The sequence below is a fragment of the Filicampus tigris genome, chromosome 11, assembly GCF_054856515.1.
Source record: "Filicampus tigris isolate MCC_2025a chromosome 11, RoL_Ftig_1.0, whole genome shotgun sequence".
Lineage (NCBI taxonomy): Eukaryota > Metazoa > Chordata > Actinopteri > Syngnathiformes > Syngnathidae > Filicampus > Filicampus tigris.
Window position 1 is genome coordinate 19,225,033 of NC_141227.1, and position 25,409 is coordinate 19,250,441.

Sequence of the window (25,409 nt, forward strand, 5' to 3'; positions counted from 1 at the left end):
CAACGCGAGGTCGTCGACAACAACAACAACACAAAAAGTAGTAATTATGCAACAGCGTGCGACGATCTGAGCGCCTTGATGCGTATTCAAACCGTGATGCATATTTGACCCAGTTTTCTGTGACGTCGGCGTGTTTACGGTGCAGCAGGGTTTTGATTTCATCCTTAGCGAGCTTACACACCAGCCCAGTCTCCGTGTCCCCGCCCCCCCCCCCTACCAATGGATCGACGGGGCTCTCCGGTGACAGATGGTGCCGCTCAGTGCCCGTGTCTGTGGGCAGTAATGCAAACAATTGCTCCCAAATTCATTTCGCTGTCACTCCATTGACAAGGCCCGGCGTGCGGAGTCCATCGTTTCGATTGAATTCACCCGTCCCTTTTTCTCCCCCTCATCTCAAGATCTTTTCCTGCCGCCAAGTCCTGTTTAGCCTCTCAGTGGATTTACTCCAGGGCTGACTCGCTGCTCCTTGTCTTGTCCTGGAATTAAAGAGTCTTGGAGCTGCCAGTGTTGCAGGTGGTGCCTCGTAAATTACACTCACATGCACCACACTAGAAGTGAGTGGGCCTCTAATGACCACCAGATCCCCCTCTCAGCACACTCACCGCAGCAACACTTAGCCAAAAAAAAAAAAAAAGTACTGGAATAGCCAATTTTGTTTTTGTCAGAACATATTTAGGTGGGTAGCAATTTCTGTTATCGGCAGAGTAGATGACATGTACACTTGGGCAATCATCTCCATGACATAAAGCTATATTAGGAAACCTCATTTAAGGCCGTGTCCAAGGGAGAAACTATTTTTCTCTGCGTTTTTGTAAAGAGGAGCTCCAGCACACAAAGCTGAATCTCAAGACAATAGCCAGGACAGACAGAAGCATCTGAAACAGCTTAAGGATAAAAAGCAGAGAAGCATTAGTCCTGAATCTCAAGACAATGTCCAGGAGAGACCAACACTACAGAAAGAGCTTCAGGATGCAAAGCAGAGAAATCTCAAATCTTGAATCTCAAAACAATGTCCGGGACAGACCAAAGCTTCAGAAGCGGCTGAAGGACACAAAGCAGAGATACCCAAGTCCTAAATCTCAAGAAAATGTCCAGGACAGACCAAAGGTTCAGAAACAACTGCAGGACAGAAATCAGAAGAATCTACAAAGTCCTGAATGTCAAGAAAATGTACAGTAAAGACCACTGATACATGCGGAAGAAACAGAACTTACAAGTCTGAGATGTTAGACTTACCCCTACATAAAAGATAATGTTCTTTAACCCCAAATAAGCGTATATAATGTGTATTTTGTCCTGATCTTGAAACCGATGTACTTGGTTACTTACTACGATGGTTTCCTCGTTCCAAAAACATACATGGTAGGTTAACTGAAGACTAAATTGCCAAAATTTTACCTGTGTTACTTTTAATGGCCTGAAACTAAATAAATCCAATTGTTCTGCCCTGAATATATTAAATGTATTCAACCCATGTACATTAAATACGACCCAATCCTCAATTTGGTTAAATTAACCCGAATAAATGATGTTATTCGAACCCAAACACATTAAGATAGACCAATACAATTGCTTAATTCTTAAAGAAAAACCGTTTCACTATGTGGAAAAACTTTTCACGATATATTTTTTTATTGAAACACTTGGGTATAGCCGACCTGCAGAAATACAGGTTAGAAACACACACACGCACACATACACTCGTTACTTGATGCCAGGATGCACAAACAAATTCTCTCCGACTAGTCATCCATCCATCCCGCCTCCATCATCTCTTGGCGTTTTTGTTCATGCGGTCGAATAAGAATGAAGCGCAAAGAGGACACATCCAAACCGACAATGCGGGGACGGTGAGTCATCAGCGGGGACGCAGGCCGAGGGCCACATCAGCCGCAATGTGATTGGACGGCGCAACCCTGCGGGAGACTCTTGGACTCAAACAGGTAGAGAGGTATTGACAGGACAATCTAGTGCGGCGACAGGTTGGACTGAAGGGAGAGAGGAGACGGGGCGGGGGGGGGGGGGGGGGGCGGATGGTGTGTGTGTGGGGGGGGTATGTTGTTGTTTGGGGTCGAGACAAAGCGCCGACATCTGCCATAGTCTTTGTTACGGCTTGTTACGAATGTGCCATGGTAAAGACGACAGGAGTGAGAGATCACGTCGGGAGATTTTTGATAGCAGGGGAACACGCGTTAGAGGTAAGATTGGGCCTAAAAAAAAAAAAAAAAATCCAGCACGACCCGACCCAGGCGCGCGGGTATCAAAGCCCGACCCAGCCCGAGCCCGACCAATGAACTTTATTTGCAGGCCTGAGCCCGAAGCAAACCCGAAATTTTATATTTTATGTGTGAGGACTCGGGAGGAGGAGGGGTGATTTATGATAACAAATTAAAGTCTTTCTTTTGTAACGAAATCTAAGTTAAACAAGGCTGTATAAACATTTACATCTTTTATATTTCTGTGTCTGCAGAGGTTACGTTAACCGACAATTTTCCATCATTGACGGATTTTTTTAAGAGTTGACGGGAAAAATTTAAGGCCGTCCGTTATTTTGACGGGTTGAAAATTGGGGCATAAACCACAGCAGCGGTACGTCCTTAAGAATCTAGCGCGGCACTTTAAGAGAGACAAAGAAGAACAATGACGGGTGGATAATAGACAGAGACAGGAAGGTGTTCTTTGAAATGTTATTCAAATATTTATTTTTAAAAAAACTCAGCGAGAGAGAAGCCCGGCCCGACCCGACCTGAATGTAATGGTTGACATTTTAGGCTCGGACTCGGGCTTGGGCTTAAGATCTTACCTCTAATATGCGTGCATGTTTATGTAAATGACACATGCGACGGGTCTGATAGCGGGGCCATTATCAGGCTCTCAATCCTTAATGGAACAACATTGAAACAAGACCAGGAAGTCAATATGGTATCAGACAAAAGTCTCAGTAGGTGATCCGTATAATTTTAATTTATCGCTTACCTTATCTTAAGCTTTAACTTAGTTTTTAAATAGACTGACAGCTTAGGAACGCCGAAACAATCCAATGAGAGCCAAAACAAGGGTTAGGGTTGCATACGCAACTTAAGTCAATATTGTTTTCAGCATTTAACCTACACTATCAATATGTATGTATGTATGTACTTTGTTATGCAACAGCAATGTGGTAATTCATGTTTTAAAACTACAACTAAGAGTAAACTGTGGACTGTAATACGGTAGTGTTGAGGTTAAGCTAATGTTAGCATCTTAGCATTTTCACAGGTGGGCATTTTACTCCATTTTGCTGGTCCGTCACTCGTCATCAGTCAGCGGCCAGGGTACCCGTCCGTCATTCATCAGTCTGTCATTTTTCATGATGAACTGAATTGTAATAGTCAGTTCGTCAGTCCATCAGTTGGTCCTCCAAGAAAACGTCAGAAAAACGGGCGTCCACTAGTGGCGGACTGCCAGACCATCATTGACGGATGTGGTTAGTGACACTGATGGATGGATACCCGCTTTCCCTTACCCACATTTGGCAGTACGTCATTTTTAAAAAGGTGTCTCGGCATTCATCAATCGTCAGCAAAACGGACACCGGTCCGTCAATCTGTCGGAATGTCCGCCTCTGTTTATTTTGTCCTATCCAGTTTCTACACAAGGTTAATGTCCAATACCTTATATTAGAAAGGAAACTGAGAAAACAGACCGTTCAAGCAAAGTGGAGACTGCGGTGCATAATACTTCAGTGTCCAGTGTAAGCGAATGTTAGGTTTATTTTCCTTCACAGCTTCTACATAAGGTAGAAGTCCAATAAATATTTGGCTGGTAATTGAGGGCAGTGAGCAAACGTGAATACCGAGTTTGACACTTTCCTCATCTGCATTCACTTTTTATTGCATTCCTTCTTTATAGGCAGTCGCTAAGCCACCCAGTAACTATTAGCGCAATGACTTCCCCAAGCACCTTCATTCAAATATGCCAGGGAGCCAAAGTGATACAGTGAAAATCAGCCCCCTCGACGTCTGCCAGCGAGACGGTCGTGTGAAAATTTGCAGGGGAATCCGACGCGACGGCAGCTCGCTTTAATTGGGCAACGCAATGTTTCCGACGTGACTGCCCACATTGCCTGAAAAAAAGCAGTGAGAAAAGCCGCTTGGATTACGGCAAACAAAGCAAAGCAAAAGCAAAGCGGGCGTTGCTCTCATCTCTCTCGCTCTCTTCATTAAATAATTTATTTCCATGGTTTTTTGAGGAGTCTGGAAAGTTGCATCCTTTGCGCCGTGTTTACCCAAATTGAAACGCGTACCAAAATCCTGACATTCACCACGCTGCTCCGATAGAGCCATGAAATGAATCAACATTTTCAGGGAACTTAAAGTCTTTCATTTCAAAGAGCTGCCCCGCACGCCGTTGGCAAATATCAACGAAAAAAGTGCACATACTGTACAATGAAAAACATTCAAATTAGGACCAACACTGCATACATTTTGCATTAATATTGCAATGTTCCATGGGCGGGTAGAAGAATCCACTACAAGTCCTTTTCTATTGAAAATGTATTATGTTTTTATCAGTCATGAAGAGAGGAATCATGATGTTATGATGCACAAACCTGGTGACAAAAATCTGTCCTATTTGCGCTAGATTAACATCTGAACCACGTCACTTTTTGTTTTTTAATTTTCCTTCGAACAAATTAGGCACACATTTTTGTCGGTTCATTTGCAGACTAAATACTGTGAATATATTTGTTTGTCTATATGTGTACAGGGCAAAGCCCAACTAACCTCAGATGGCATGGGCTCTCATTACCCGTGACCCTAATGAGGACACATGCTATAGAAAATGGATGGATGCCCGTGTACGTATAAAAGATGGGGTTACGCTATCTTTATAGGGTGGCCTTGCAGCGCAGGTAATGCATGTATCTACCTTGACCCCCATACGTTCTAATTCCGGCACAGATAATCCATCTTTCGCATTCTATTTCCAGGTACAGTTTAGCAGACATTGCTGACTATGGATGTTCCTGAAAAAAAAAAAATGCGTCTGTGCTAGCTCAAAGTGTACTCCAGGTCACATCATATGCACAACTTCACTCAGACACAACCTGGTAAAAAGCAGTCTAGCTACATCCTTACAGAGGGCACCTTAAATGATTAAAGGACACGCATAAAGGAAAGAAAAAGCGCAGGGAAACAAGGCAGGACACTTAGCATAACCCATATAACTCTTTTCCGACGAGGACGTATGACCATGTCCAGGCTCTTTGATGTACTGAGAAATCACATTTGTTGCGCAAAGTGGCAAGGCCAAATACATGAATGGCTGCCGACTTGTTTCACGCGGGCTCTTTGGCGACAGTGTTTCTGCGAGACGCTCAAAGCGAAGCAAGGCGGCGGCCATTCAAGATGCTTTCATGAAGTTATCGGGAGGCAGGACATCGAAGTCCAGTGCAGCGGTGGAATTGTTTTCTGCCATCAAAGGCAAAAAAAATAAAAAATAAAAAGCGGGAGAAATTTTATATGCGTCTAAAGATAAAATGTGAAAAAAGGTGTAATATGTTTAAAGGAGATACATTATGCATGTTTCCACGATTTAAAACAGTGCCGAGATGTCTTGATAACATGGCTTTCCGTACTCAAAATGCATATACGGTGGGACCCAGAAAATATAAATATAATAAACATAAGACAGGTTGTATCATCTAATCAAGCCAAAATTCATGAACACATACTTTGTACAAACTTTTTTTTACTAGGGCCTGACCAATTAATTAGCCGATATTAGCACTTTTTTAAAATCTGCAGATTTGTAACCTATTTTTCCTTCTTTTTTTTTTAACACATTAACCGATAACACAAGACAAAGATAATGACATTCAGATATTCGCACCAACAAAAAAGCAAGAAAATCAGGGAGGGGGGGGGGGGGGCAAACAAAAGTAACCGTCACATTTCCTGCCTGTAATTAATGCATTTTTGCAAGTGTTAAGGGGCCAAACCATGAATTTATTCGGAGGTGTTTGTAAAGGCCTAGACAGATCAATCCGACGTCAGACATCGATAAGCGTTGGGCGTCGGATTGCCTGCCCCGCCTGATTGATGTGGCGAACACCGTTGTAACATCATCCACAGAGCGTAATGAGTGTGTGATCACTCAATTTTTCCTCCATTTCGCTCGGACTCGTCCTCTCCTCTCTGCAGATGAAAGAATTTTTGACCGCCAGTCCTTTAGAAAGACCATTTCGAGGAGCTTGTTTCCATTCCCTCGCTTCGCTCTGAACAAGCAGAACTCCTGCTGGTTTCCGCCATTTCCAAGCCTGATGGCCCCCGTTGGAAGTCCCCCATGTCCAAAACGGCGGTCAGCGTGGCTTGAAGTGGCGTTTGTTTGCGGCGTGACTCGACGTTCCTTTTCATGCCTCTTCACACTTTCGGCCTTAAAAGGGCACAGTGACGCGTCTCAAGTTTCCCGCCGTGCGAGTCTGTTATTGCAGGGGGGGTGATGTCCTCGTGTCAAGTAAAGTTGCAAATGGCGCCGGCATGCATCCCGCTGCTGGTTTTGTGAAAGTTTGAGTCCTCACAGTACAATTTGCAATCACCTAGAGTATTCTTTTGTATAAATTGCCACATCGACCACAATCGACCATGTTTGCTTTGAAACACCTTTTCCAACTTTGATGCAGTCGGCAACAAAAACGTCAAATTGACCAATTAACCATTGTGGATGGAGTCTTGTTTTGCTGCATTCAATCGGTTTTAATGAAAAACAATTCATGCCTAATGGCATTTGATTAGTCGGATGAAGTCATATGAAATTTAGGGTGTGATGAATGCCGCCAATAGCGGGTTGACATGTCCTATGTCATTCATACTGTGAATGAGAGTTACAGTACATACCCATTCACGTTTTCTTAAAGCGGAAGTCAACACAAACATATTTTTTTTCAAGAATATGTTTTATGCAAGCCCACTAGTCGAAACAGGGCATTCTGATAAATATTGCGTTTGTGGAATAAGTGTTAATCCACTCGTTTTTAGCCATCTCCGGGGGCGGCCATTTTGTCTTCTGTCGACTGAAAATGACATCACAACTGCTCACAACGACCAATCACGGCTCAGATTCAGAGAACAGGTCAGATGGCTAAAAACAAGTGCATTTTGCTACTTGACTTAAATTCCACAAATGCAAAATGAATCAGAATGCTGTGTTTCAACTAGTGGGGCTTCTGGGAACATATTCTTGAAAAAATTATGCTTGGGTTGACTTCCGCTTTTAAGGGGACGGATGTAAAATGTACAACCAAATTGTTTTTTTTATCTGTCAATTTGAAAAAATCTGAATAATTAATTATGAATTATGCCCCACAGCTAATGTTCATACCTGCCTAAAACAGTGATTCTCCAAGTGTCACGTAAAATCACGATTGGTACACAGATGGTACGCCAAATATGCAGTTCAGTTGTATTTAACTTTTTTGTACATTTGGCAATAAATTCCTGAGAAATTTTAGGAACATTTTTTTAACTTACCGGTTAATACAATACATTCTTATTGAATCATCATTTTAGGACAGTTTTTTTTTTTTTAACTTTGCTATATTTAAAGTGTTCATGTTCAAACTGTCATGCATTTGCAGTTCGTTACGTCCGACCATTAACTAAGGCACAGTTTTACGAATGCCAGGGCCTAAGCCCAAAACCAGACTAAATTTAAGCTTGCTTCATTCAGAGGAGACGGTCCTAGAAAATGGAATGGCCTCTTCCACGCTACCACCTCTGTTACCAAATGTCACTTTTGTGTTATCCTGCTAACTTGTCAGCAAACAGGGACGGAAACATGACGCGGAACAAAACCGTGTGCCGGCAAATGTCAGGTTCTCTCTCGATGGATGAGTCAACATCGACCATGTTTGTGTTGAAGCGCCGGTTGTGTACCGTGGGACGGGAGGGCTCGGCAAACACGCAAAACCCGATGGGGGATTTATTGCTTGAAGTGCAAACTCACGAGCGCCTCGTGACAATAACCCACCTGTACCGCATGTAGCCATCGTCTACTCATGAAGAAACCGATCCATAAAACCGGCGCTTTGAACAGCCTACTCGCATGCGGGCGTACTTTGGAGAATTGCCGCCGACATGGAGGCGAGAAACTGGCAGAGATGTTTGTGCTTCAGGTAAGCATCCTGAGTAGCACTGGACAGTGCTTTTGCTATTTGAGCCTTCAGTGGGGACTTAACACAGCTTAATACAAACCCTACCACATACTGTATTATAGAAAACATCAGTGCTATACAACTGCCATCATCGTGAACAGTTCAGAATCAACATGACAAATACATGGAGAAAAATAAATAAATAAACAAACATCATTGTCCCCGGAGATGCCGTTTATTAAATGTGGTAACGCATGCAGTCTCTATGTTATGCTAGTCAAACTTGGCTTGCGAGGACCACCCAAAGAGGAGATGGAAAAATGCTAGTATGTTAATGTGGGTTAGCTAGCTGGCCTTCTGAGGCAAATCGAAAATCGGACTGGTCAGGAAAGAGTCCCATTGGTAGTATAGTTGAAGTCACAATAGCCAGCATGAGTGATTTTGAAGGCCACGGGCAGACGACATTCACATGGCAACATAGAGGCTGAAATCTGATTGGACAAAAAAAAAAAAAAAAAAAAAACTCCACATTGCTTTATTGCCTTGGCGCCATCTTGTGGCATCTTTGTATCAAGGAATTATGTTGAAGTGAGTTGAGGAGCTTAAAGCGCAAGTCAACCCAAACATATTTTTTTCAAGAATATGTTCCCAGCAGGCCCACTAGTTGAAACAGGGCATTCTAATTAATTTTACGTTTGTGGAATATGAGTCAAGCAGCAAAATTCACTCGTTTTTAGCCATGACTGGGGGCGACCATTTTGTCTTCTGTCGACTGAAAATGACATCACAACTGCTCACAACAACCAATCGCGGCTGACCTGTTTTCTGAATCTGAGCCGTGATTGGTCGTTGTGAGCAGTTGTGATGTCATTTTCAGTCGACACAAGACAAAATGGCCGCCCCCAGAGATGGCTGAAAACGAGTGGATTAACACTTATTCCACAAACGCAATATTTATCAGAATGCCCTGTTTCGACTAGTGGGCTTGCATAGAACAACATAGTCTTGGGAAAAAAAATGTTTGCGTTGACTTCCCTTTTAAAAGTAGAGTTTGTATGGAAAAACTGTACAACCTGACAGTAGCCATTCTCATTTAAATAATCTTCTTGGAAAATGATCCCTATCTTATGCCTCCAATTGAATTCTTAATTATTTATTAACTTCTCACGGCATGACTAAGCTAGCCAATAAAACATAGTAGAGACCGATAGAGGTGTCAATCATTTGCTCACGCACGCCGCCGCTCACAGTGGGTCGTTAGGGGACACCGAGTCTCTCACGATAGGACAACCATAGTTTCTTGGCCGACTATTTAACCCCGGTTAGCAACAAACGTTAAAAAGAAGAAATTGCAAAGCTCTCTACTTCATGTCAGTGGGTTAAAGAGGGTTGATGTGACCGTTCCCATCAGGTAGTCGGGTATGTTGATTGCCTCCATTTTTTAACTGATTGGACATTTTTTTTAAAATAGCAAACCGGGAACATTTCATTCTTGGCACTACCGCACCGTGAACAAGTCATGCTAGCAATGTACAGTAGCTGCCTTGGAGTGCCGCCACGCATGTGGGTTAGCGAGACTCTTGTGGATAAATTAATGCAACTCCATGGAGCAAATCGTAGAATTTTGTTTCTCGGTTTCTAGGCCAGTTAAGACTGCTCTCCGCTGTTCCTGGAATTAACCCTTCACAAACGCCGAGGAGATTAAATGGTGAAAGATACACCCCACCTCTGCCGCAGCTTCACTTAGCTGATTAAGGTAGCAGAGCCTTTATGCAGATTAAAATAACTGCGGTGTAATTCACCGGGTGGGCGAAAACCCCGCGGCCCCCTGCGCCCCTCTCTTTGTGCCCGAGCTGCTAGAAAGACATCAAAACACAAACAAATCCATTACCAAGATTTATGCGGCATTATTAAATTCACGGGCACAGTAATAGTGAACGGGCAACGTTCCATCACATTTAGAGCACGGCGAGTAATGAGTTGTCATAAACCCGAGAATCAGATGGCGGATGAAATTACCCGTGCCGACATCTTCAAATGAACCATCTTTTCACCTTTTGTCATGACAGATTGCGCACAGAGTGGGTGGGGTGAGGCGGCTGGGTGTTGGGCGCAAGGGGGGGGGGGGGGTTGTTCGCAAAAGCGTCTACCGGACAGAAGGGCCGAAAATGGATGAAGTCGTCCTTGACTTTACCTTGGCAGGGGTGACACACTGGAGGTGCGGGATGGAAAGTGGACTCGGTGGGGCAGAACACTCAACAAATTACAGCATAGCGGAGGAGCGAGCGTCTACCTGCACTAAGTGGCTTTCAATAGCCGTTCACTCGGGTTGACAAAAGAGCATGTAAGAATCGTCTTTATTGGGGGGGGGGGGGGGGGAAAGCCGCAAAATTCAGCCATTAGTTTTAGTGCGTCGCTCCTGTTTTTTTGTTTTATAAGAATCCTCACATTGTGTCAGGGGCAGGCTGAAAATCTCCCACACAGCTGTTGGAATTTGTTCATTCGCGACGCCTCGGAGGATGAATCTTCTGCCTGTCCCGGAGGCATTAAATCATTCCCAGCTTGTCAATTTCCAGAGTTTCTTATCACCTGGTGTTAACTTACATAAATCTACTCTGTGGTCCAAAAATCTCCTCCCACCTCAGAGAACAGAAATAAACTGTGCCGGTACAACACCTACAAGTTGCTAATCAATTGTTGAGGTTATGCTGAAGTCGCATGAGTAATACAAGAGACAACTTTTTTTTTTTTTTTTTTTTCCCCCTCTCTCACAAAAAGTTAACTTTTTCTGAAAAGATGTGACTTTCTTTTTAATTAAAAAAAATAAAAACGCCACCACGTGTAGAAACGAACTTTTATGTTCACATTACTGTGGATCGACGCTACAGTATACTGAATGCATCTCTCTTTGTTTTATGTTAGGTTGCTCCGAGCCTAGGGAGTGAAAAATTCTTCACAATTTGCCAAATTGCAACAACAAGAGCTGCAGTCATGTGGTCACTTTGCGTGTACTCCATGCTCCTTGCAAGTGTTCCCACTTTGTGCGTTTGACTGCCTCTTTTAATAAACAGCCAAAAAGCATATTGGCGACCGTTTCACTTCACTTCACTTGAAATCACTGACAAATTGAAACCAAAAGCAGGGACAATGCGAGATTGGCATTGGGAGCGCTGAACAACAAGAAAAATAATGACGTTTTTTTTTTGTCAATAATGCAACACAATTTCCACTGGCCCAGAATCGGTTCCCCAAGCTGGCAAAGTTAGCGCAATCAATCAATGCAACTTTGCTACCTTGCGAGATAACATCCTGTCATGTGTAGTCACGGCGGTGGGGCTACGACCGTAAAAAAGACAAATGTCGGGTTCCTGGCAGTAATGCGTCAAAGCGCATCCCCGCGCAACCTCCTGAAAGAGAACACAAGTTGCGCACTAGTGTGATGTATTTTATTTTGGCCCATTCAGGTTTTTTTTTTTTTAGGTGTGTACTGCACAGGTAACTCTGGCGGCCATTAATTATTCAAATGATCCGCTCTGAATGGCACTAAAGTACTTGGTCTATTGCGTCAGATGCTCCTCTGACCTTCCAAGAACGTCACCTCCGCCAAAAAGCCCAACTGGAGCCGATCCCGGACGATTTTCACTTATCGCGGTGGGTCTGAAACGTAATCCTCACAACGGAGGCGGATTTACCGTACAGCACCATAACATCAAAATGTGGGGATTAATAGGTTCAGAGCTGCAACTAACGATTCTTTTAGTCAACGATTAATATGCCAGTTATTCTTTTTTTAATTGAATCAGATTTTTATCAAATATTTTTCAATTTCCATCCCTTTCTTCAAAAACTGGACATAGTTTCACACCGACCGTGCAGAAAATGGACAAAAATGTGAAATGATTCACTTCCTGGTTTTGTCCGTAACGTTCATTCAACAATCTGCAAGAGTGTTGATCATTGTTATTCCAAAGTAAAAGATGTTTGCAATTGTTGTATTTTTATCAAACACAAAGACAACACTGGCCAACAGCAAATTTTAGATGATGGCTTTATTTGTCCCGAAAAGAAACATATTTGTGACGCCGATTTCTAAAATGTCTTTACTTTTTTCTAGCACATCCGTTTTTTGCGATATTTTCATTTTTTTTGGTTTTGAAGTTTCACCTACAAAAGCTAGCTTTACCATGCGTTGCAATTTATAGCTACAACGTTTCAGAAAAGAAAATACACCTGTTGCTGAACCTCAACGTTCATTCATATATAATAAATATATTACATTAATATATTTAATATGATGATTATTATTAAGAAAACCTGATTTGTTAAAGAAAAAAAACAGGGCAGATTTACTTGCATCTCTAATTAAAAAAATTAGTAAAACATTTGTTGACCAGTGCAGTTAGCCTGCTTTCATGATGAACTACGGAAATCTGAGAATATTTAATCTTGAGAGCCTGGAATTCCGAGGATTTATGTTAAGCAATGGCTCTAAGCGATTAATCGAGTAAGAAAATAGTTGATTATATGATAATCGATTATTTTGTCAATCGATTAATCGTTGCACCTCAAAATATGGTATAACAAGTGACACTTACGATGAGTGACAGTCGCCACGACAACCGTCTGACGACAACACTTTGTCGGTTTCTGTGTCATACTCCTGTGGGTCACGAGAGGACTTGAAAGTTTGCAGGCAAGGACGCGAGGATGCCACGTAAGGACAAACATGACAGTGCAAGTCCTCCCCCTCACTTGGCAAGCACATTTTCCTCATCAGCGCCCTTCTTAACTCCCATGTCCACTCATGTTTATTCAACTCCTTGCCATCCGGCGCGCTCTTCCTCAATGATCTCATCGGCATTCGAGAACCTCCCCTTGCTCCTCGCCGCGACGGGGTCCCGACCGACACTCGCGGCGGGGGGGGGGGGGGGGATGGGGGGGCGGCCGACCAAAGAGCAAAGCCAAAGGTCAACGTATCCCGCTTGTCACTCAACGCCACGTGAAGGTGGGGTACCCATCCATTCCCCCCCGCCCCTCAACATACTGCCGTACTCCAAAACAATTGGGAGTGTAATTAAGATGGAAAGTCAATCGAGGCTACCAACGGGGAGAGTCATCACAGGAAGTAGGCCGTGAATCAATAGCAGTGACAAATTATCTTTGCAGCAAGCACATCAAGTTATATCAAGACTCGCCTTATGTAAAGGAGATGCAGCCAACTACCCAAAAGACAAAAGCGTAGCACTATTCTTTTTGCAAAACATTTTTTTTTTTTTTTTTTTTTACATATTCAAACAATATTTGAACAAAATATGTCCACAAAACTTTGTGAAGGGTGGCAAAAGGAATCCAGTAAAAATTTGCGAAATCTGTACCAGGAGGTCAGCTAATGAACAAACGCCGAAAAACAACACAAAGGTGCCTTAGGAAAGAATGAAACACAAACACATTTTTCTTAACGGTTTTGCCACACTCTACCCTTGATTAATTAATCAATTTTTTAAACTTAATGAACAAAAGAACTAAAATAAAAATTTTAAAAAATGCTAATACATTTTCAAGATAAGTTTTCCACAAAAAAAAAAACCTGGGGTTGATGGGGGGAAAAAAAAAAAAAAAAAAAAAAATCATGAAAGAAAAAAAAAATGAAATATTAAAAATGGTTGAAAAACAAAATAGAAACAAACCTACGAATATGTGAATCTATGAGTGCCGAGATGCAAATATGAAAGGTTGGTGTGCTGTGGTTATGGAATGAGCTGGATTGTCTACTAAATCCTGTTGACGACCCAGGCTACTTGCACTACTAATTTAAACAGTGTTGTGTCATAACTGAGAATGTTATTAGTGCACACTGACGTCGAAATTGACTGCGACAGCAGCGTGTAGCATATTCAGCCAACTTTAACAGCGGATGTTCCACGTGTTCAGCATTTGCCGTTTGTAAAGTCACAACAGCCTTGCCTTGTGGAGACAACTATGAATAGCAATGACTAAACGCACTAAACGCGGCGCATGGACTTGAAAGTCCCCTGGAAGCCATTAAAAGCTTTAATGATTCATGTAGAGAAGGAATTTCTCATCGCAAACATTATTGCGCAACTTGTCACGCCGCAGCGGAAGGGGAGCAACCTTGGCTTGAGCTCGGGCATGTTTGGACGCGACGTGCGCGCGAGACAGTCCAAGAGGCAAAAAAAAAAAAAGGCGTTGATCAAATGACAAGAGCAGAAGACATTTGACTCGTTTTTTTTTTGGGGGGGGGGGGGGATTTGGGCTTCTGTAAAGCTGTTGCGGTGCGACTCACTGCTGCCACCTGGCTGTCCGTTGGCGGAAGGTGCGGCACGCACGCAAAGACACATGCTTGTTTCTTTTGACATGCTGAGATGCAAACAGCGGCGCTGCCAGCAACAGGAAGACTTTCTCCCCTTCCTTCCCTTTCGAAAATTCCTTCCTGCCAGCCCTCCACCTTCGCTTCCTTCGTCTACCTCTCGCTCACGCCAGTCTTCCTCTCTTCCTCCCACCTCTTTGTTTTTCCACCTTCCCTTCCTTCAACTACTTCCCACATCCCTTTTCCAGCTTCTTCCATGTCCATATGCCATCCCTCACTCATTTCATTCTCCTTCTTTTATGCCTACATCCTTCCAAGCTCTGCCTTCCCTCCCCCCTTCGTTTCTACCTTCCGATCATTCCTGCCAACCAGAGCTGGGCATTTTGCTAAAAATCCAGCATCCGTTATCCGTCATCCGGGGAATAGTACCGGTCCGTCTCTGACTTCAAACGGGCTTCCATCAGCGATGCCGGCTGCAAACTTCACTTCAATAGCGTCCCACCCCACGCTGGCCGATATTTGAGACAGAAAGGAGTGGCTCACGGCGACTCTCTGCGCCATGGAAGCCTGTTCACAGCCTGGTCCCTCACTCAAATCCGTCCCCCAAGCAACAACTCACTATTGTTCCTCATCGAGGCCATCGAAGAAATGCCGCAAAAAAATAGACTAAAGACGGACTACATACGAAGGACGGCTGAAATATATGGGCTTCCGATTACGCTTAGTCCGTCTATACTTCCTTTGCTTACGATTTTTCCCCTCTCTCTCTTCCTTCCTACAATCTTTGGCTTTTCTCCATCTATTCAGCCTTCCCTAATCCTTCCTACCAACCTTTTCGTCTTCTCTCCAGCCTGCCTTCCTTCCTTCAAAATTTTTGCCTTCATCCTGCCTTCTTACAAACTTTCTGGCTTCCCTCCGTCACGCCTCTTTTCTCTTATCACAATTCCTTCCTGACTTCCTTCCATCCTTCTCGCACTTTACCCCCACCTTCCATTGAACCCTTTTCCTTAATTCTTCTACAATACTTTCCATCCTTCCCCATCTACCACAGTCATTCCTACCTGCCTGCATAATAGCCTTCCTTCGATAATTCTTCCTTCTTCCAATTACAACCATGATGCATATTTGATATAACCTTCCTTCCTCCACTGTCTTCCATCCGTCTGTCCTACGTTGTTGCGCTAACTTTGATGTACTCCTTCCATCAGTCGTCCTTCCTTGCTTCAACATTTCTTCCTCCACCCCATCCTTCTCTTCCTTCCTTCCTTCCCTTCCTTCCAGCCCTGCTGCCTTCACTTTCTTCCTCCAACGTCATCCAGCAACATTGTTTTGAAAAGGGGGAGCCATTTAAAAGACTTCATGTGCCTACCTTCCTGCACAGCTTGGAAAGGGTTGTTGGGCTCGATAAGTTTGACGGAATGGGTGATCTTCTCGCTTTGCAAGATGTCATCGTTCAGACTCAGGTCCGAGATGGCCAGCTGGAAAATCTCGTCGTCTTTCACGGCGTTCTCTTCGAATATGGCACCTGTGGAATAACAAGCAAAAAAAAAATGGTGTTGATGAATCAGAGAGTGATGATTGGTGCGCAGCCACCATTTTAGTTTGAGAGAGCCTTCACTGCCTCCAGTCATCGCAGGACCATGGACAGCGACAGGGGCGCTCCAACCCTTGAGCTGTGTATCTGTGTGAACGTGTTTGTGAGGCAAACCAAATAAATAAAAGCCCACCCCACTTTCCATCCTCTCGCTTGTCCGTTTATGGCATCACTGTCAGACGGGGGGGCTATTTCAGGAAGGTGGGGGTGTGGGAGAGCTTTTCCGGAAAGGAGAAGTATATTTGGTACCCGCTGACGTGCATCAGCCAATACGACTTGGATGAAGTCCCAGTGCTGCACTAAAGCTGATGACGGAGCACCTGCTGCTGGCCCAGACTGTTGCAGCAAAAAAAAAAAAAAAAAAAAAAGTGAGAAGCGCTGCTGCATGCGCACAGCGCAGCTAACATGCTTGGTGGTTTAACACTGCAACACCATGCAGCTCAACATATTGGGGAGGGGGGGGTGGCAAGATTAGAGGTGATGAGTTTACAGGGGAGACTTGCTCATTCTTGGGGGGGGGGGGGGGGGCAGCAGGGAGAGTGGATGTAGAACCGGTGTGCGGCGCACAAAGAGGCTCTCTATGCGTTTTGCATGGCTAAAAAGTCCACTGACGTCCTTCCTCGCTGCTCTTTATTGACATGACAGTCACGTCCCGGTGGAAGTTGAGGCTTGCCGGCATAAAGACGGGAGCTACGCCTCAACCATTTGTGGCTATCGCAGATTCCCCCCCCCCCCCCCCATCCCCCTCCCCTCGCACCCGACAGAAAACAGTTGCTTCTTGTTCCAAACGTGCATTTGAGCGGTGATGTTCAAGTTTAAAAGGACTCCTGTGTATGTGTGTGACACAAATACGCAGCAAGAACGTGGACGGCGGACAACTAAGGCGATGCCATGCAGGAAATAACTTTTCAGTTCGGGAGAGATGAACTGAACCCCAAAAACATCAACGCAGAAATGCGCAGACCGCGCTGCAACCGTTTCCGCCTGATGCGTCTTATTTCACTTGGGCGCACGGCTGGCTTACCGATGTGTATGATGGAGTCCCCTTTGGCTGAGTTGCATTGCAATATCCACAAGGAGAGACAGACCAGCAGCAGCTCCATGGCGGCATGCAGCAGCACAAGCAGCTCATCCAAAAATGAAAACAAAAACCAACAGGGCGCCAAAAAAAAAAAAAAAAAAAAAAACAGGAAGAAGCTCTACCGCTCAGCCGTCCGGTATTATCCAACTGGTCCAAACGGATGGAGCGACCCACCGCCTCCCCCGCCCCACCACAAAATTTAAAAAAAAATGAAAATGTTAAAAAAAAAAAACACAGCTAGACGTCCAGAGCCGCTAGAAGCAGCCGCAGAAATGAAGAGTTCCGCGGGAAGGCTGCTCCGGAGTAGGAGGGGAGGGGGACGGATTGGACAGGCGAGCCCTCGGTGAGAGAGACTTGGCGCTCCCGCCCTCCTCCAGCAGCCGGTGAGGAGAAGGAGGAGAGGAAGATGCAGGAGGATGAGGAGGAGGAGGAGGAGGAGGAGGAGCGGGAGGATAGAGAGGAAGAGGAGGAGGAGGAGGAGCGCACGCACACGCTTCCAAATTATTATTAAGGAAGAGGGGGAGAGAGAAACTCCACGCCACGGTCCTGCGGATCACGTGACTGCAGCGAGTTCAGCTCGCTTGTCCCGACGAGCCGACTAGAAAAAGATTGGAAGGAGATGGAGAAAGACGCACAACATGATGAGACGAGAAAGAGGGAGGGAGGGAGGGAGGGGGGGGACAATGCGTGCACACACACACACGCGCACGCACGCACACGGCCGCCACCGCCGCCGCTGCACGGTGACCAGACGTGCGTGGAGTGACAGATGCCCACGGACACGGCGAGGACGGAGGACAAACACGCGAGTGGACTGTTTACTTTTGGAGAAGTTGCAACAGAGCGGGGGAAAAAAAAAAAAAAAAAAAAAAAAAGGAGGAGGAAGGAGGAAGAGAGGCTGGCGCGCCGGTTCCGGAGCACGGATGCAACACAAGTGGACCGGGTTCATCCACGTAAAGAGGAGCCTCGTGACATGAAACATTTCCAGCCATCAATTTATTTACTATAACTGGATTTTTATTTTTTTTTATGTGTCATGAATATTTCAGCATGCACGCGCGGCGGGAAGTCGCGCAAAAAGAAGAGAGCGTGGAGTGGAAGATCCCCGTGGCCTTACAATTAAAGGATATTTCTCGTGTTTGTGATGAGAACGGAAATATCTCTTAATTGTTGGGTTAAGGGGGTTAAACTTGCAGCGACGCCGCCGCGATGGAGAAGCCGCTCAAAAAGAAAAGAAAAGCACCTGTGGAGGCAACCGTCACTGTCTAGTGCACATATTTATTATCATATCTGCATCATTGCTTTCATTTCATTCTCATGTAATAGCATCTTCATTTGCTATGCATTATATTTTCTACCATCTGTCGCCCCCCCCCAAGCAGTAAACATGCAAAGTTGTATTAAGGAAAAAAAAAAAAAAAAAAGTCATACACTGCCCCCACTGGCCAGAGCTGGGTACTTGACAGCTGCGTGTGTTTATGCGCTCACAAAAATAGACTATAAAAAGGTGAGCAGGGGAGCTATTTTAGCACACTGCCTTTGAAAATAATGAAGTAAAAAAAAAAAAAAAAACATTCCCTCGGCACTAGCTGGATTTAGTGTGAATATTCTAAAAGCGTCCCTCCCTCCTCCCTCGTGATCGCTTTATGAACGATGATGCCTCCCGACAGGGAAGGAGGCTGCAAGAATAAATGATTTGACTTCCCCCCCCCCCCCCCCCCTCTCTTCTCTGGTAAATCACAGCTCCACAGGCAGCGGTGGATCAATCCAGATACATTCGAACCGGAGAGGCGGACCTGGAGAGTTGGGCTTTGCTTTGACCCACTGTGATCAAGATGTATTAGCAGCAGGCGTACGGGAACGGGAGGGGGGGGGGGGGGGGGCGGGTCGTGGTGAATACAGTAATATTGGTTGCATTGATGTATGAAGCAATATGTTGGTGACATGACGGTATTCTCTGCAGGAAGGCTTCCTTTTGTGTAAAGGTTGCCATACACACACGCTGAACGTTAGCATTAGAATCACGGCAATATGATCCTGCCATTCACTGGGGGCCAGTCCGCAGTGGGCCCCACCTTTCACCCAAATTCAACTGGGATCGGCTCCCAAAATGGATGGGAAGGAAAATATGCTGCAAACAGGACATCAGTGTAACGTTGGGTACACTCGCACAATCCAATAAGCATATAAGCAAAGGCTCGTCACACACAGCACAAAAAAGCCAAAAGATGCCTGGGGGGGATATGTGGTCGTGGTCTACAACCGCATGCATTAGAGTCATGTCCATAAATATTGGGACATGGACACTAGTCTCATCTTTTTTTGCCTCAAAACACCACCACAACAGATTTAAACGGCAGGCTTTAATCGGAGGGCATTTATATGCAAATCGGGCGAACGGTGACGAAAGTGCAACAATTTGTGTATGTGCCTCCCACTTTTTACGGGAGCAAAATTAACGGGACAGTTGGCTGCTCAGGTATTCCGTGGCCGGGTGGGCGTGTAAGGCTGTTGATGGAATTGGTTCCCTTGTATTTACTGATTATTTGACTGCTGAGCAGGATGAATTGGAGGGTTTCGGGCGATATTAACTGCTCATATTTCGGCCAAATGATTCCGAACCAACTGGACACCGCTTTACAGTGCAGATGGACAATAACTCAAAGCATACTGCGATAGCAAACATTTTTAAGGCAAATATAAAGAAAGTGGAATACTGTGCAATGGTCAAATGAAACACCTGAACTGAATCCTATTGAGTATGCATTTCGCTAGTTGAAGACAAAAATGAAGGGAGAAGGCCCCCGAGAACAAGCAGGAAATAAAGGCAGCTGCATTAAAGGCCTGGCAGAATGCATAAGATTTGCAAGTATTAAAAATTCAGTGTGATTTATGATTGTTCATTTGTCCCATTACTTTTAATGCCTTAAAAAGTGGGAGCTATTTAAAAAGGTACTGACTGTACATGTCTCGTTTGATCGTAGATATCACAGGACGACTACACTCAAACAATGTGCTATTAATTTACGGTGATGAATCACTGTATTTTATAATAAATGTAAAAAAAAATGTTTGTTATCACTTGCAGGTAAGTTCACAATTAAATTTGTCGTTTGACAATAACAGTAATAACTGTACATGTACGGTGTATTACAACAGTATATTTTGAATCATTTAAATCATTTTAATCATTAAAATGGCACTTAAAACCTAAATTGTTTATGCAAGGTATGTGCCACATGCTTGGTGGAATAATATTGCAGTTGTGGAATAAGAATTAAACAGATGCATTCATCGATTATCATCCATCAAAGGGGGGACGCCATGTTGGAAAATATCACCCTCATAATCAAAGCAAACAAATCTCCGCGCAAATTTTAATTTGACCATGTCAAAAATCGAATACGGCCCACCCCTTCTTTAGACGACCACAGTGTCTCCTCATTAGGATTTGGATTTTCCCCTGCGTGTTAGAAACAGCTCTCGCGAATGATGCGTTTTCAGCTGTGGGACGCTAAGTGAAGCACCGAAAATCTGTCCAGTCGCCCCATTCGTCGCGTGTAAAACAAGTCGACTTTTTGGCCATTTCGCCTGGCGGCAGCCGATCACCTTCAAGCATACTGCGTCACACAGCCAAACAGAGCCAGAGCTCAAAGTTACCCCGTACACTGCGGTGTGTCACACACAGACAAACAGGGCCACTGTAAAAGCTCTTAAAAAAACAAATAAATGAATAAAAAAAAAAAAAAAAAAAGCCGCAGAGTGAACATGACGCTGTTTGGCTGTGTATGACGTAGTATGCCCGCAGGGAGACGCATTGTAGGCAACAGACTTACTATATCCTTTTATAATTCACAAAAAGATTAACAGTGACTTTTTTCTCGTTGACAAATGCAGAAGATATTTTGTCTATGCACAAGACAATAAACAAGTCGTTTATTCCTGAGTCGTTTCAATTTAGGAACTCATTGAACAGTTTATTCGAGTGACGCCTGCATGTGACTATTTTTTCCTACTTTGATTTTATTCTGAAACATGCAATGTTTAGGCGGCATGTTATTTATTTGACTTTTTGCATCATTAAGTCTTTTGAGACTGCTGATGATTTTGTTTTTTTAAAAACCGTTACTGAGCTGGTAAATGTAAGTTTTTCAGTTATCTTTGTGACTGAGTAATTATTGTATTGTGCCAGCAACAGTTTTGTATTTCTGCTTTTGAAAATATTTTTTTGAAAATAGATTTTTGTCAAAATTACGGCAATAATATGGCTGTTTGTTTTTTTTCAGATAATATTGCATAATAGCAGTCACCATAAAGAAATGGAAAAATGTACAGATATTCCATGTGATTGGAATCGGCAAAAGTTGACGGTCGATCTGACTCATGCATGATCGGTATCGGCATGATCGGTATCGGTGTCATAAAACCTGATCGGAATATCCCTAATAACCACTATAACAAACCTATTGTTCACAAAATACCTACAAATGGAATTTTATTGTTTTGCATAAATCTCACCACCTGTACCTAAAGATGTGTCCAGCGAGTGAAGGTCAGCTGCAACATAATGTACTTGGCAATATTATCCTTATATTGCCGCATATATATATTTGAGCGAGCATGCATGCGAAGAAAGAACTTCCCTGTTGAAATATTTATTTATCCTTGAAAATTATTTATGAAGACGCGGGAGAGAAACTGCGTGCCCGCCGCCTGTTGCTCCATAAGTTGGCCCGCATGGCCGGCTCCTATGAATTAATAAGCACATCGAACATAATAGAAAAAACAGTTTAATATATAGTTCGAGGTGGTGTCCAATATCTGGTCCGGGGGGCCATTTGCAGGCACCGCCAATACAAGTACATCCTGAAATGGGGCGGGACCGATTAATCTGCCGGATGATTAAGTCAAGCATAAATGTGTTAAATATGACACATTAGCCCGTATCTCACTGAGCAGCGAAGGTTTATGAGTGTTTGCGGATGAAGCAAATGTTTTTTCATCCGGAGTCGTTCAAGGTTGTAAAAGATTCATCAGATCGTCATCACATTCTGAACATGTTCAAAATTTCTTTGCAACAAGAAAACCGCAACGCCGCCGCTCCTTCTAAATTAATAAAATGATAAACACGAGACCATTATCCAGGAAATCTTTGTTATAAGAAAAAAATAATATATTTGTTGGCAATCAAGAGTGATTTTTTAAGCCTGTTTTGCGGAACATTATATTGGCGAGGACAATTTGAACAGCTTCAAAAACGTCTTTGCGACAGGAAAAACTGTTTGTGAAAAAATGAAATGAAACACATTTTTGCAACCTTTTACGATCTTTGACAAAAACCCATATTCGCTATGTTCGCAAGCATTTGCCGCTCGGTGATATACCAGCCGAAACTTAAACATGGATTTGCATTAAACAGTTTGGAAACTCTTTTTTTTTTATTTATTTTATATCCCCTATTATTGTGAAGTGAGTTGAATTTATCTTAATCATACGGCGCTCATATCGCAACTTTCCACTTGCAAGTCAAAGCAAAAACCAGCCAAATCATGGCTCGTAGATCAAGGCTCCACTCTACCTTTGTTATTTCTTTACACAGATTGGTGTCAAGGCTGGTCTTAAGGCGGTACTGGCTGATTAGCAAGCACTTGACGTTAGTTCTGCTCTGGTGCATAAAGCCCAAAAACTGGATTTAAATGATGAGAGTATGCCACAAGGAATCAAAGCCAAGCTGTTAGTCACAGATGAGTACCACTATTGGATTAGCCATTCATTAATAGTCTATTCTTGACGGATAAGCCCCTTTCCGCCCCCCCCCCCCCCCCTTTATTATTTATTTCCCGCAGCATCTTGCAAACGTCTCGCCGTGATTCACTCCGGCCATGTGACGCCGCCTTTACTATCCACGCGGTTCATTTCAAGGAGGTACCATCTCCCGCTTTCAATTACCCCCTGACATATAGCTGGAGGCCGGGCACTCCATGTGGAATGTTTACAGGGGTAATATACATGTCTCAGCACCAGTGTAGCTGCTCTCTGACCTCATCGATTAGCGCCGCTATTATAGTGCCACGACGCACACAAGATGAACGGAATCGGCTCGGCGGAATCTTTTAATGGCGACGAGGCGTAATTCTTCCCGCGCCGACGGAAAACGACTGCAGGCTTAAATCTGCGCGATTTAACAAGCAGAAGAAAGGTTCGACCATTGGTAGCTAAAGTAGGAGGATAGCAGTAGGCCAACTGCAATAGAAATAGCAGCAGGACGGATGGAATAGCCCGCCAAAAATTGCGTGGATCAGAATATAGAAAACAGAAAGGTTACGAGTACCATTAAATATCAAATAGAACCATTTTGTACTGTAGAACACAGAATAGCTAAGAACAGAAATATAAGGTGCGGCAGCAAAGTTTCAGGACTGCAACTTTTCAGATGGATTCGCTTTCATTTGACACAGTCTAGCCAAAATACTCCAAATTGCGACCTTTATGGGAATTGAGGGTCAATTTGAATTTTTCATTCATTCACAGTCTGCCATGTCAGCCAATCACAGTCTGTGATGTCAGCTTTGTCGATGACTCACTGATTGTCAAATTGTTTGACAATCATTCATTAAAAAATTTTAAAAAAACGCACACTGTGAATCCCCTCCACCGCCTCCTTTTGCCAGCAACAGAGTTCTGCATTAGCATGTGTTTGCCTGTCCCCGTGGCTGTTGGAGATTCTGGTAAAAAGAAAACCAAGTCTGAGTTCCACGTCCTGCACTCTGAATTGCATTTTTGATTTTTTTTATTTATTTATTTTTTTTTTTAATCAAAGCATGTCCCATAATTGATCTTTCCGCATTAAAAGCGTATTAGAAATGAACATGGTGAGGCATCTATCAGTCTACTCTGTCTTCAGCATGCTCCAGGATTGCTTAGATGAAAAGCCCTGCCGCCAATTTGGAGAGTGGGGTTACATTTTTTCGAGTTTGCTGAGAGAAAAAAAGAAAAAAAAAAAAAAAAAAAAAAAAAAATCCATTCATGTCAGGCAGAAATGTGCAGGGAATAACAAGAGAGGTGTGTGTGCGCGCACAGAGCCAGAGGTGAAAAAAAGCAGCGCGCTCGCCTCCAAATACACAGCCCGAGGTAACATTATAGATTAATCATGTTATGGGAGAACAAGCACGAGCTCCATCACCGAGGCAGAATTTCAATGAGCCAACTGTTGACTGCACGGCAGACCCCCCCCCCCCTCCAAAAAAAAAAAAAGAAATTGGTGAAATATGCAATGGGTGATTAATAAAGAAGCCTTGTGGTGAACTGCGCCAGTGAAACACGGAGTGCGAGTTGGCTGTATCTGTCAATCTGGAGGAAGAACATGGACAGCTGACAGTTGTCAAGTTTTCAGTGGGATGCACACAAGAAAAAAAAAAAAAGAAAAAATCAAAGTAGCATATATTGAACTTTTTAAAACATGCTGCACGCGGACTAGCTTCCCTAATTAAGCAGATTTACACAAACACCTAACCTTTAATTCAAAGTTTATGGATGTCAGTGGGCAGCACAGTGGACTAGTGGTTCGAACGTCAGCTACACAGAGGGTTTGAATCTCGAGTTTGCAACCTCTCCCTGTGACATCATGTTACGTCAAGCTTCCATTTTTTTTTTTTTTTTAAATTGATTTTTATTTGGTAGTAAACTGACTATTTGAATGATTTCCACTTTGTGTCCTTTAACCATTATTTCATTTTGAGGTGGTGATTTTATTCACAAATTTGTAAAATGATCTTTCAGTTAATGGTTATAGTGCCATCTGCTGTTTGAGCAACCGTTTTATTTGTTTTTAAATACCCATACATATGTGGATATAAAAGGTCTACACATCCCTTTTCAAATGCCAGGTTTTAGTGATATAAAAAAAACAAAAAGAGAATCATTTCAAAACTTTTGCCGCCGTTAATGTGACCTATGCACCACAATAAAAAATTTAAAAAGTTTTTGGAGCGGGAAGTTTAAGTGAATGCAGCTGTGTTGAGAATTAACTACATTCACACTCAAGTAAGTCACCACATGACTACCACCAAATCAAGTGCCTATGAGTATCTCAAATCAAGTTCAGCTGTTCCAGTAGGCTTTTCGCAACATATGTTTTGGTTGGTTGTTTCTAACAGAAGCCTGAAAATTCTGCGCTAACACTGCCTGATAATTAGAACTGTTCATAATTCCCCTCTACCTAAACTAAGGATGCATTTTGCAAAACTGGATTAGAATCAAACACGTTTTCAAC

At 43.5% G+C, this 25,409-nt stretch overlaps 1 protein-coding gene across 3 annotated transcripts in view; it reads right to left on the minus strand.

Annotated features, from left to right (window-relative positions):
* The window catches only part of grid1a (glutamate receptor, ionotropic, delta 1a), a 287,874-nt gene that overhangs the window by 214,128 nt on the left and 48,337 nt on the right, over positions 1-25,409 (minus strand). Inside the window, exons 1-2 of one of the 3 annotated variants that reach the window (XM_086045122.1) lie at positions 17,081-17,754; positions 15,832-15,987 (exon numbers count right to left, since the gene is read on the minus strand). In XM_086045122.1, coding sequence (XP_085901248.1) covers positions 15,832-15,987; positions 17,081-17,159 — 235 coding nt within the window. In that variant the 5' untranslated portion in view covers positions 17,160-17,754. Of the gene's footprint in view, positions 1-15,831; positions 15,988-17,080; positions 17,758-25,409 lie in introns of those variants that run through there. The other 2 variants (XM_086045123.1, XM_086045124.1) reach the window with 2 other exon arrangements.